Source organism: Pristis pectinata, chromosome 8, assembly GCF_009764475.1.
Source record: "Pristis pectinata isolate sPriPec2 chromosome 8, sPriPec2.1.pri, whole genome shotgun sequence".
Lineage (NCBI taxonomy): Eukaryota > Metazoa > Chordata > Chondrichthyes > Rhinopristiformes > Pristidae > Pristis > Pristis pectinata.
The window spans coordinates 56,059,260-56,073,414 of record NC_067412.1 but is presented as its reverse complement, the minus strand read 5'-3'; the positions used below and the strand labels follow the sequence as shown (position 1 = coordinate 56,073,414).

General features: G+C 39.6%; 1 protein-coding gene across 1 annotated transcript in view; it reads right to left on the bottom strand.

Annotated features, from left to right (window-relative positions):
* The window catches only part of LOC127573137 (fibronectin type-III domain-containing protein 3A-like), a 144,314-nt gene that overhangs the window by 90,245 nt on the left and 39,914 nt on the right, over positions 1-14,155 (bottom strand). Inside the window, exon 2 of the mRNA XM_052021068.1 lies at positions 7,008-7,139. Coding sequence (XP_051877028.1) covers positions 7,008-7,112 — 105 coding nt within the window. The 5' untranslated portion in view covers positions 7,113-7,139. The remainder of the gene's footprint in view (positions 1-7,007; positions 7,140-14,155) is intronic.

The following is a 14,155-nucleotide window of genomic DNA, read 5'->3' as shown; positions in this document are numbered from 1 at the left end:
TTAAACTAAAATAGGTCAAAAAAAAGGTTTACAAGGATGTTACAGGGACTGGAGGGTTTGAGTCATAAGCGGAGGCTAGATAGTCTAGAAATTTTTTCCCCTGGTGTGAAGGACATCGAGGGGTGACCTTATAGAGGTTTATAAAATTATGAGGGTCATCTATAAGGTGAATTGCCATGGTCTTTGCCCCAGGGTCAGGGAGTCCAAAACTAGAGGACATAGGTTTAAAGTGAGAGGGAAACGATTTCAAAGGAACCCGAGGGGCAACTTTTTTTACCCACACAGTGGGTGGAACAAGCTTGCAGAGGAAGTGGTAGAGGTGGATACAATTCCAATGTTTAAAAGACATTTGGACAAGTACATGGATAGGAAAGGTTTAGAAGGATATAGGCTTTTTGCAGGCAAATGTGAATAGCTTCATTGGGCAACATGTTCAGCAAGAGTGAGTTGGGCCCAGGGGCCTGTTTTCCATGCCGTATAGCTCTATGACTTGAACTCAGCGGGTCAGGCAGGAGAGGAATTGTCAACATTTCAGGTTGAAACCCTGCATCAGAACCATCTTCCTCTTCCCACAGCTGCAGCCTGCCCTGCTGAGTACTTCCAGCATTTTTGGTTTTTAATTTAGATTTGCAGTATCTGCATTTTTTTTATTTTCACTGTCTCAGGAGAAGATGATCATTTCTATGTGTCTTTCCCTAGAGGCCAACTGTGTCACAATCTCTTGTTCCACCTACCTTAGCTATTTAAAGCCAATGTGTTTTGGGAAAACATGGAATATAATTAGCGCTTCTGGATATGTCAATTAAATCTTTACTATACATTTTTGTCTGTGCAGCCTTGTATATTATTGTGTTAACCCAAGCCCACAATGGCCATGGACCTTGCTAATATTGGTATAATCCTGTTACCATTGGAGAAGATGAACTTATCTTCAAGAGAACATTCCTGTGGGCTGTTTATTCTTTATTTGTGCTGGTGAGCTTGCTAAATCCTCTGTCCAGACTAGGTCTGTGGGAGAAACGCACTTTTATCTTACTTTTACATTATGATATGTAATTTAACTTCCAGATGTCCTACTTCAAAATAAATACAAGTCAGGATGGTGTATAAATGGAGGGAAGCTGCAAACGTTGGTTGCCTGTTCCCCTGTGCCGCTTCTTCCGTCCTTCTTGTTAGTATAGGTGGCAGAATGCAGAGATGCTGTTGGAACAGCTGAGGAGAATAACTGCAAAGCATTTTGCAAATAATACAGACTGCAGCTGGATGATGGTGTGAATATCCAGCATGTTAGATGAAGCAATAATCAACCCATCTCTAATCACATTGGACTTCATGTGTTGTTGGAGGTGCACTCATTCCAAAAACTAGCAAATATTCCACCATTTCCTGGCATGTGACATTTGTTCAAAAATACCCATTGTGTGAAGTACTTGAAGCACAATTTTTTTCCCTGGAGGGAAGGAGGCTGAGGGGTGAATTTATAGGGGTTTATAAAATCATGATGGGCATAGATGAGGTGAATAGTCATGGTCTTTTCTCCAGGGTAGGGGAGTCCAAAACTAGAGGGCATAGGTTTAAAGTGAGGGGGAAAAGGGAGCTGAGGGGCAAATTCTTGAAGTACAATTTGCGAAAAAAAATACTTGCTTTGCTTTAAGATTATTTTAAAATTTTGCTTTTGTAATAAACTGCAACATTTATTACAAAATTTATTATAGCATGTGTTTGTTTAGCTGCCGTCCATACTATTTCAATACTTCAGTTTTGTTACAGGATGCATTGGATTTTGCAGGAAATGAAACTGAAATGTTATTTAATGTTTTTAATGTTTAGCCAAGATCAGGGGAGGTCAGTACTATTATGGTTTCAAATTTTGGAGTAAAGGTTTGCTGGTAGGTTCATAGTCAGTGTGGCAGATAGTCAGGTCATGCATCTATATTTTCCTGAAATATTTCTATTACATTTGGACAGCCAGACAATCACGTTTCATCATGTTTCCATGGCAAGTGCAATTTGAAGGATGCAATACATATTACTTGAGGAAATTGAAACACAAAACACTCAAGGAAATAACAAACTGTGATACTTTGCTAACTCCATCTCCACAAGTCACCACCTATTTAAAATAGATACGTATTTCTAGCCATTGTCTAGGTTAATAAGCAAAATCCTGCAAAATCCAATGCATCCTGTAACAAAACTGAAGTATTGAAATAGTATGGATGGCAGCTAAACAAACACATGCTGTACACAGGAAGTGAATTGCATAATACAGTTAATATCTCTTATTTTCTCCATGGCAACAAAATTTAGGCTAGCAGAACATAAAATGTTGACCGGCTATGAGCAAATCATTCTGGGCCTCATCATTGCACAGTATTACTTTTCCTCTTCAATCTCATAATGAAATCTCTTACAATTTCACAATTTTTAAAAAAATATTCATTATTTCTATGAATTGTCCAAGTTCTCTTCCAATATTTTTATCCAAGTAATTTTTGTCCAGCTGATTGTAATTAGCATTCAAGTGGACAAAGAGAAAAAGATTCCTTCCTAAAGGAAAACACAATCGGATTCTTATCACCATAAGTTCATTCACAATTAGATCTTACTGATTGTCAATAATTAAATCTCCTGCTGAGGAAAAAGCAGGAAAGTTTCAGTTCCTGATTTATAATGGGTAGCACAGCTGCTGCCTCAGTGCCAGACACCTGGCTTCAATCCAGACCTCAGGTCCCATCTGTGTGGAGTTTACACATCCTCCCTGTGACCACATGGATGTCCCTCTGGTGCTCCGGTTTCTCCTGCATTTAAAAGATGTGTGGGTTGGTAGGTTAATTAGCCACTCTAAATTTTCCCTCATGTGCAAGTGGTAGATACAATGGGGGGAATTGACGAGAATATGGGAAGAATTAAAAAAAATTATTTCTCATCCATCCCTCATTGCCACTGGATGGAGGAGCCAGTTAAAACTGAACCACTTTAGTTGGCTAGAAATTATAAATTGGTTAGACTGGCAAGAACGTTAATTAACCAGATGGGTTTTTAATGGAAATCTGGAAGTTTCATTATTATTTTTTCTGAGACTGGCTTTTTTCCAAGTTCCAGATTTATTTAATTGCTTGAATTTAAATTCCCCAACTACTAGAGGAAGGACTTGGCTCTAAATCAGTGGTCAGACTTCTGGGTGATACTCCAACAAATTATCTAACATGTTACCATGCACACTTTCTCAAGGTCCCAAGGGATTATCCTTTCTCAATTGCTTTAAATATGACCACTGGACAACACAACTCTGTGTATTTAAGAATGGATCAGTAAACTGGGATATCAGTAATGAAACTCTTATTTTTCTTAGAAGAGATGCTCACTGATTTTATAATCTTTAGTTTGGGAACAATGTACATTTGGACTTTTGATTCTTCACCGCCGCCACCTCCACCACCTCCGCGCCCCCCCCCCCCAACCACACAATATTCACAGAATGAACAGGGTCAAATACCAATAAAAAGGTGTTGACGGGAACAACACAGAATCTGGACGGGTCTTTGGCCCAAAACATGAACTGCTTTTCTTTCTTGCATCCATAGTTTCATTCTGTTTCCTTCAATTTCAAATGAGAAAGCACTGAACTTGTCATTTAATAGATTAATCTTACATTACATAATTTTCACACCACTGCTTTTTCCCCCATTTTCTCAGAATATTTCTAGTCATCATTCCGCTGTGCTCCTGAGACACCACTAACCTTTTCGTTGAGCGAGTTTCATCTTTTTAACCCCATCTTTCAGTTCATTCTTAATTTTTTCTGCCATTGATAATATCTTTGAGTTCCATTTTGAGGTTGTAAACCAAGGAAACAAAATGCCTTCAAAAGCTATAGCTATTAGAAATTAATTTGCAGTTCCATAAGATTCCACTTGCAACTTCAAAATGACAGCAATCACATCCAACATTTTAATGAAAAAACATTAAGCAAATTTACACAAGTAAATAATATACAAAATAAATGGAATGAAACATAGAAAAGGAGGAGGATGAGTAGGCTTTTCCACCATTCACCTCACTATCCAGTATTCTGTCCCCTGCCTTCTGCACATACCCCTTGTTCCCTTTTCGGATTAGAAATACATCTACTCCCTTCTTGAATATATTTAATGGTTTGGCTTCCACTGATGCATGGAAAACTCATGGAATTGAAGGCATTTTATTGATTTGACTAAGTAACAAGAAATATCATCAAATAAATACTAGGAGACTAGTGGGCTCAGACATGGATCTATGGAACACACTGCCTGAGTGGGTGATGGAGGCAGTATTCTCACAACATTTAAGAATTGTGACGAGCATTTGAATTGCCGACACATAGAAGGGTACAGACCAAGTGCCAGCAATTTGGATGAGCATCGATACATATGATGATTAGCATGAACATGTCAGGCCAAAGGGGCCTTTTATTACGCTTTATGACTCAATATTGTAGTTGAGTATTTACAAATGATTTTATGTGCTGAAAAGTCATGTATCCAACTTTGTCAATGACAAAAAGATGGCTAGTTTTGCAAGCAATATAGATTACCACAAACAAATATACTGGACAGAATTGCAGCAAATAAGTTTCAGCATAGGCAATGTGAAATCATCCAATGTAAGTTGAATACAATATACAACACTTCCTAAATGAGGCTCATGCACATGGATAAGTCATGGACTGGTAAAGAAAATAATCAAAAAGACTAATACTGTATCTGGAGGACTGATTACAAGATGCAGGTTCTTCTGCAGTTATATAAAAATCCTTGTAGAGTACAGTTAGAAGTTCTGGGCCACAGCCTTGATCAACCTTGGGGAAAATGCAGGAAATATCATCTCATCAACATTTTGACACCCAAGAAGCAGATAACATAGACACTAACATTGTACAGTACAACAGACCCTTCGGTCCATTATATCTGTGCCGACCATGTTGCCAATCTAACCAATCCCATCTGCCTGCACATGGTCCCTATCCCTCCACTCCCTGCCAGTTCATGTGTCTGTCTAAATGCCTCTAAAATATTGCTATTGCATCTACCTCTACTACTTCTCTTAGTAGCCCGTTCCAGACACCTGCCACTCTCCACAAATAAAAACTTTCCCCTTCTCACTTTAAACCTATGCACTCTAGTATTTGTCATTTGCACCGTGGGAATAATACTATCTACCCTATCTATGCTCTATTAATTTTACCTGCTTCTATCAGATCATCCCCCAACTCCGATGACCTAGAGAAAACAATCCATTTTTTTGAGATATTGCTGGTTCAATCAAAATACAAAAGACTATCAGTGCTAGACACACAATGATAAGGGCTATAGAAAAGAAGATTGTAAGCAAATTATGCAATAAGCACCAATCACATTTCATTGCATTGAAGGAAAGAAACTGTTATTCGGCTATTGTTATTTGGCAGAAATCTTACATAAAGTATGTTGTTAACAAATTTTGGTACATAGGTCTTCAAAAATCTTAGTATTCAGTTGATTACAGTTAAAAGAAAACATTGTTGGCCCTCAGATGGCAGTCAATTTGGTTTGTCTTCAAAAATGTTGAACACCAGTGAGACAGGGGAAAGGGTCTAAAAATTTAAGCTAAACCCTTCAGGAATGTAGAAGAGGGCAGCAGAAATTTGGAACTATTGAGATATGTCAGATGTGCATTTTGAATCTGTGATTATCAGACATTTAATAAAAATAAAAGATTACGAAGGGAGATAGGTTTAGGACCTGTAATTGAAATTTCTCCTGTCTACATCAACAGTGCTGAGGTCAAGAGGATTGAGAGCTTCAAGTTCTTAGAAGTAAACACCACCGATGGCCTGGCCTGGTCCGACCAAGTAGACGCCACAGCCAAGAAAGCACACCAGCGCCTCTACTTCCTCAGGGGGCTAAAGAAATTTGGCATGTTCCCCTTGACACATTTTATCGATGCACCATAGAAGGCATCTTACCTGGATGCATCACAGCTTGGTATGGCAACTGCTCTGCCCGTGATTGCAAGAAACTGTAGAGAGGTGTGGACACAGCTCAGCATATTACGGAAACCAGCTTCCCCTCCATGGACTCTGTCTACACTTCTCGCTGCCTCGGTAAAGCAGCCAGCATAATCAAAGATCCCACCCACCCAGGACAAGATCCCACCCACCCAGGACATTCTCTCTTCTCCCCTTTCCCATCGGGCAGAAGATACAAAAGCCTGAAAGCACATACCACCAGGCTCAAGGACAGCTTCTATCCCGCCGTTATAAGACTATTGAACGGTTCCCTAGTATGATAACATGGACTCTTGACCTCACAATCTACTTTGTTAGGAACTTGCACCTTATTGTCTACCTACACTGCACTTTCTGTAACACTTTATTATTGTTTTACCTTGTACTACATTAATGCACTGTGTAATGAATTGATCTGTATGTACGGTATGCAAGACAAGTTTTTCACTGTACCTCGATACATGTGATAATAATAAATCAATTTACCAATTTAAGTCACAGGTCATCCTCAAGAGGTTAAATGATCTACTCATGTTTCCATATTCCTAAAAAAAATTTCATAACATATTTGCAACATAAGTGTCTGGATTTAGGCTGTAAAAGTATAACTGGCTTTTAAACAATCTAATGTGACTGAATTAAGCAAACTGCTATGAAGCTCAAATCATAGAACTATAGAACTTGTATAACAATAACTATTCTAACAAACATTTATATGCAAAGAAGCAAGAAATAGGCAGATTGAAAACCTGTCACATGAAGCATTTTTCAAGTGAGTTTCAAGATCCAAAATCCAAATAGAGAATAGCATCCCGTAAAGGATTAGTTAATGATCTAACTGCACAAAAAAAGAACAAGTTTCAGTCTTTTGAAATAAACTTTGATACATTCTGCCTTACATTTAGATGAAATTAAGCTTTCAAATTCTAAAATGAAGGCACCAAACACCATATGCATTACCTTTAAATTTATTACTCACCTGTTGTCCACCATCTCCATTGACCATATGAGGCAGAAATGGAACTTCATTTATTACCGCTGATTCTAGCGGAGGCTGCTCTGCCATTGTCACTGGAACATTCATTCATTGACAGCAGTATTTTTACTCTCCCTGCCAACAACAAGAAAGGCTGTTAATTTTTTCCCCCACATATGACAAGTCAGAAATAAAGTTTTGATTCAGTACATCTCTTCTCGGTAGTAATTGGGTGCCAGTGTTTTATAGCACTGAACACAAGGTTCAGGATTCCATAATCTACAAACAGACATCAGGATTAGAATGGTGTCAGTTTGATTTTCACAGATTCTAGATTTCAAGATTGGTGATAAAGGAGGCTATTCAAACTATTCTAACTCAGTCAGACTTTATTAAGTCAAACATTGTTCTTTTCATAAAACGTGGATGTGCCCCAAATGACTGCACAATACTGCCCTCAGGACTATCCTAAAAATCCACCCTTTGTTGATTATTCAGTGTCAGGTACTTTCTCAACATTAGTCCCAAATTACCATTACTAAACCACATCTCATTTTACTCTTGAGGTTTAATATGTATTGGTGTTACAGATTTACCTTTGTCAGATCATTTACCAAAGGTTATATATCACTTCATACCTCCCTCATTTTTAAGGCCACTGGGTCTTATTCTCTCTGCTCTTTCTTCAGACTCATATCTTAGCTGCTACAGACCAACCCAGTAGCATTTTTATGAACCACTTTCAGGGTCCAAACATACAAGATCAGAGACCACTGCTTGGGACTATACTATTAGTATACAAACTACGTTGCCAGCCCAATGTAGCTGACTCCAACCTCCATATTGGGGATGCTGGCCTGGAAGATTTTGTGGTATTTTTACGAGATGTCTGGCAGATCTCAGAAGTAAACAGGAGCATAGGGATCGCTGCTGCCTGGTAGACAATAAGTCTTATGCCAGATCTAAGGTCTTCATATTCAAATGTCATTTTTTTCCCCTCAGTGCTGGAGTATCAAAGGTTGTGGTGAATTTGATCATTGTTGTTTAAAATAGTCCACATTTTCCAGTGTTTCGCCATAAACCTTCATTGCTGGAGGGCAGTGTGGTGCAAAGGGAGCAAGTTAGTAGAGTACCTTTGTCTTATGGATGTTGAGTGCAAGGTCCATCCTCTTGTATGCTTTGGTGAATAAGTCAATGATGTCTTGGAGCTTGGCCTCTGAGCATGTGCAAGTGTCATCTGCATAATGAAGCTCAACTACTGACGTTCAGGTGCCTTGATTTAGGAGTGTATTCACTGCAAGTTGAACAGTTTTGCATTTATTCTCGAGATTAGTTATACTTGTGTTGGAAGCTTGAAGGAGGTGAGGTGCAACATTGCAGCAAGACTAATCGAGAAATATGTTGAGGCAATGGTGCAGCCTTGTTTGACACTGGTCTTCACCGAGATTGGTTCTGTTGTAGACCTATTGGTTCTGTTGTAGACCTATTGGTTAGCATCATGGTTTGCATGCCATTGTGCAGCAAACAAAGTCCCATAAAGAACATGTATTGTGACTAGTGCTGCTCTCTGCATTTATTTGGCATTGTCGCACAGTGAAGTTCATGCCCACCACGCCTCTGGATGGATGGAATCCACACTGATTCAGAGAACATCTTTTCAGTATTGACTGAAGGCAGTTGAGGAGAAACCTGGCAATGACTTTCCCTGTGACAGATAGCAGGGAGAACCTTTTGTGGTTACTACAGTTGCAACTTGAAGATGGCCATGATTATGGCATGTCTGAGATCCACTGGTATATCTTCCACTTGTCAACAGTGGCCAATAAGATTGTGGATGTGTGACCAAGGTTCTTCAAAGCCTACTTTTATAATTTCAGCAGGGATGCTGTCCGCTCCAAGGTTTTGTTATTTTTCGAGTTCGGGTATGACCTGCTTGACATCTATTGATCAGAGGCAGCAGCAAGGCTGGCCTGAATAAGTTGCCATGACATCTTATTCCTCTGATGAAACAGGGTGTTCATAATGACACAGTTGTGCTCTAAGCATTTTGTCGAGAGAAGATCCCCATTGGAACTGACCTGCCCTGCTCCTTCTTTGCCTATCGCTCCGAGCCAAAGATTTATCTTGCTTCCCGCCCAACCCTGAGTTCACTCGGGAGGATCAGTTTGTCTCCCTTTGAGATGAGGATCATTTTGTTTTAAAATATCAGAGTGGAGGTCCTCCTTGGCCTCATCTGAAGCTTCCAGGGTTTGGCACATACACTATTGACTACAGTATGATGGTTCCTTATTATAACGAGATGAAGGAGTTACTGAGACACCAAACAAGCTCATTTTTGATATCAAAGTTCACTCCATGAAGGTGTTTCTCTTCTTCCAATTTTCCCTCTAGAAGGTGGTGTGGCCACTGCTTTGTTGTTTAAACTGGCCACCTCTGGCCCAACATATCTCACTCAACATGATGATGTCTAGGTCAAAGAGTCCTGACCTACAATAGCACAGTGGTATTCAGGTCTGAGATTGTCCACGAAAGACAATCCAGGACCCAAGTTTCATACCGTGGAGTGGAAGTTGCCTTTGGAATGTGGGAATGTGGGCCAGGTGTCCGGCTGGAGCTGGGAGTCAGAAACATGGGCTAGCGCTTGGGGTTGGGAATGTGGGCTGGGCGTGCAGCTGGTGAAGAAATTTAGGGACATAGACCATGTGCAGCTAGAGCCAGGTTTGGGAGTACAGGTCCCGTGTGCGGCTGCAGTCAAGGGCCATTAGGGGGCCTGGTATGCCATGAGGCTCAGGAGTTGGTGATTGGTTGAGAAGCAAGGAGGCAGGCAGTGGGCAACAACCGCTGTGTGCGTCATGCCTGCCAGTGAGCCAGTGTGCAAATACCTGGTGGGAGCTGTAGGCGTTCCTGCCTTTATGTGCGAGCATTAATATCTAGGCAGCAGAGCATGGCTCCAATGGCTTGGTCCCTCTTGCCACTGAATCATAGCTTTACAGAGCAGAGTTTCGAGGAACAACAAGATGCTTAAAGCAGAGGTTCCAAACTCAATGTTCAAACCGTGGGAGAGCACCTCTCTTCAGCACATCATGCTCAGGGGTAAAACGGCCACAGCCAAAGGTCTTGGTTCTTTGGCCCAGTAGCTGGTGTGCATTTACTACTCCATGTTAAAGGAAAGCATCTACAGTAGATAACCAACCCTGCAAACCATCTCCAGTAGATAACCAAACTGCAGCAGCATCTGTGAAAAAAATGTGGGTCATAATTTTTAAACAGTCAATAATATTAAAGGATATTTGTGCCACCTTCCCCCCACAGCGTCACTTACAATGTTGGGAAATTCTCAAAGTTTACCCTTAATCCCAAATTAAATAAGGTAGAATTCTATTTCACCATCTTTTTATCAGCCCTAATATGTTCTTCTCCAGCTGCTACATTCATCCCATCCTTTTTCCATCTCATTTAAAGGGAACACTAATAAATTGCAATAAAACTTGTACTTTGATCAGCAATAAATCAAGTTCCATACAAATTGCAAGTCACTGCATATTAAATGACAGGATCATGTACAGCTTGTGGTTGAGGAAATTTCATTATGAAGGTAGTTCAAAGAAATCCTTGTAATCTGGTTAACCAGTTACTGATCCCATCTGAAGTGTGATATGACAATAAACAAAGCCAATATTGCCATGTCATTTTGGACTGAATCCGCAGTAGCCACGCAAAAACTGTATATTTGAGCTCAATCAGGTCACACTGAGAGTACTGCACGTAATATGACATGTAGAAGCCAGTTTAGACAGAGACAACATTAAGAAACTGGAGCATTGCTGATTCCTAGGTTTGAAGGCAATAGCTTTCATTTAACAGCTAAAAGAAACCTTGTAGGGACACAAGAAACTTAGATTTAAAAAAAAAAGGCAGTTAACCCAAAACAGTATCTGAATTAACAGACAAAGCAGCATGCCAAAAAAAAAGCACAGAAGTGCTGGATGAAAAGTGACAAATTGAAGACAGTAATAAATTATCTCTTTCTACGGTAAATTAACAGGATTGCCAGGCAGGGTGGCTGAATCAGGACATTAAATTAATAGCCAAATATGGATGGACAGACTGAGTCATAGTTGTACAGCACAGGTGCCTAACTACATTAATCTCATTTCCCATATCCCTTTATTCCTTTCCTATTGATATACCTGCCCAAATGCTTTTAAAATGTTGTGATTGTACCTGCCTCTACCACCTCCTCTGGCAGTTTTATAAACTTCTACAAGGCCACCCTCAGCCTCTTGCGCTCCAGTGAGAATAATTCCAACCTTTCCGATCTCTCCTTGTAACTGAAGCCCTCCATCCCAGACAACATTTTGGTGAATCTCTGCTGCACTCTTTCTAACTCTACCATGTCCTTTCTATAGTGTGGTGACTAGAAATGCACATAATATTCCAAGTGTGGCCTAACCAGTGTCTTGTACAGCTGCTCAGAGCCTTTCTCCTCTGCATTAACTCTCCAATCTTAATTGTGTGCCCTTCTCCTTAAGCCGTCTCCCAATAAAGTAATAGACTTTGCTTTTATATGATGCTTTTCATTGCTGTGTCCTGGATGGTGTTAACTTTATTTATACCATGTCAACAACAGCTCTGATAATTAAATGGTCAATTATTTTCAAAAAAATTCTCAGGCAATGCACAAAATATCTTTACGAAATACAAAGTTTGATTAATGTTTTAAACATACATGTGCTAAATATGGCACATGTATGTTTAAAACTAACACAGATGCTGGAAAAGTAAAAACTGTAATGCCTTCTATGTTTCAAAATATACGCAATCTACATAATTATTACAACCACAGGGCTCTAAGCAGTAAATGTTTTTTGATACACTATTAAAAATTAACCAATCTCAGACACGAAAACACAAGGTATTCAGGGTATTTTACAATGGAACTATTGCATAAATAGCTTTAATTCACTTCAGTTCAAGCAATTTTCCATAATTGCAGTGAAGGGATTATATGGAGGAGAGCTGAATCACCAGCAGCTCATCTGATTTTCCCTGTTAAACCATTCACATGCGGAAATCCAAATCTTGCTGCCACTTTCAAGGAGTAACAACAGCTATCACTGATAATTTTTCAATTATCAAGATCTTGCAATTTCTGCAGTATAGTCTCTCTTAGTTTTGTTTTGTAATCTTCAACCTGGGTTTTGTACCAGCAATTATGGATATTACAGAAAGCTTCATCATCATTACTGCTGCAAAACCCAGACCAAATAGTGCACATCCAAGATCGACCACATAGTCAAAACAATTGAACTTGGAAGATTTTCTGCAAGACAAATGAATTTCCTCTCTCATGGACTTTTTAAAAATCTTCCAACCCTAGGCAAGAGGGGGACAGTTTAAAAGAGATTTGTAAGGCAAATTTATTTATTTTACACACATATACACACACACACACACACACAGTGGTAGTTGCCTTGAACACGCTGCCAGGGAAGGTGGCAGATAGCAATGTTTAAGAGGCATCTAGACAGACGTGAATAGGTAAGGATTAGAGGGATACTGACCACATGCAGGCAGACCACATTAGTTTAATTTGGCATCATGGTTGGTGCAGATATGATGGGCCAAAGGGCCTGTTCCTGTGCCGTACTGTTCCATATTCTACCAATAACAGGTTGTCAGTTGGGCAAAGCCAAATATGAATTCAGCAATCCCAATTCAGAAATCCAAATCCTCCAAACCCAGTGACTTTTGCTTGCATTTTTAAACTACCACTGCCTTTCAGACCTCCAAATTGCACACTTTTCTGACACATTAGTCCAAATATGTGCATCCTAATTCCAGTCACGCCCAATCAAAAACCTCATCCTAACCTAACCCTTTGGCCAAACCAATTGGTAATCACTGAATGTTGATTGCAAAGATACAAACAATAAATGTTGGAAATCTTATCAAATGCCATGCGCAGACTCAAATTTGCAACTGCAGTAATCCTCTTAAGCAGCTCCTCGATGTTGAGCTCAACTTGCTTCCACTCTGGTTCTGGTGCTGGTGACTGCTAAACTCAGATCTTCAGTAGTTATCAAAACCCTTATTATGTATTTAGTGCAGCCTGAAAAGGGAATCCACAAAGATGAAGATACAATCATACAATATGATATTCAGATAACTATTGCCTCAAATTAAAATGCATATTGTAATTATGGCCCCCTAATATTTTTGCACGTATAAATTACATTCTGATGGGGATTATTCTGTTAACCACAAGATCACATATTGTGGTATAATGGGTTCATTTTAAGCTAATTGCAGCAAATTTAAAACTAAGTAATTTCAGGTGCATTACTAAATCAAGAAAGATTTAATAATTTGCATATTGAAATTAGTCCAGCCACATCGGATTCAATAGCAAATGCTTATCAAAGTAATGTGTACAAAATCAACCATCTATAATTCAGATATAGACTAGCCATTTGGGAAACTGGAAAATTTCTCAAGTATCCCATTAAATGATTCTATAGCACTGCAGTGTCAGAAGACCAAAGCATCCTTTCAGAATAGACAAGCTGCCAATCACACAAAACTCTAAAATGCTGCAACATTTCTTGATACAAAACCTGCCAACCTAACTTTTCAACATGCATGTCTGTTTTTTTTTTGAGTATCTTTGCACATCAACATGTTTACAAGCAATCTGCCAGAGGTGGTGGTAGTGGCAGGTACAATAACAGTGTTTAAAAAGCATTCAGACAGGTACATGGATAGGAAGGGAATAAAGGGATATGGGCCAAATGCAGGAAAACAGGATTAGCAGATTGGCCAACTCATCTGTGCCAAACAAGATGCCTAAGGGCCTGTATCTGTGCAAGCCCCCAAAAGTTTGTACAGTTGAACACAGGCACATGACAGAATTACCTACACTTCAAGGAAGAAACTCTTAGGCCAAAACTACCCCAGGAGCTGCGATAGAGTTGTGCTGAATATTGCAAGGACAGATGCATCATTGGTGTGTCACAAGGCTGGCACTGAAAGCAGGGTTGAGGTAATCTGTGGCCTCCATTTTTTTTTTGGCTCAGGCAGTTCCAGGCTAGCATCAGGAGCAGTCATGCAGTGGCTACCCACTGATAAATAAACAACCTATTTCAATACCC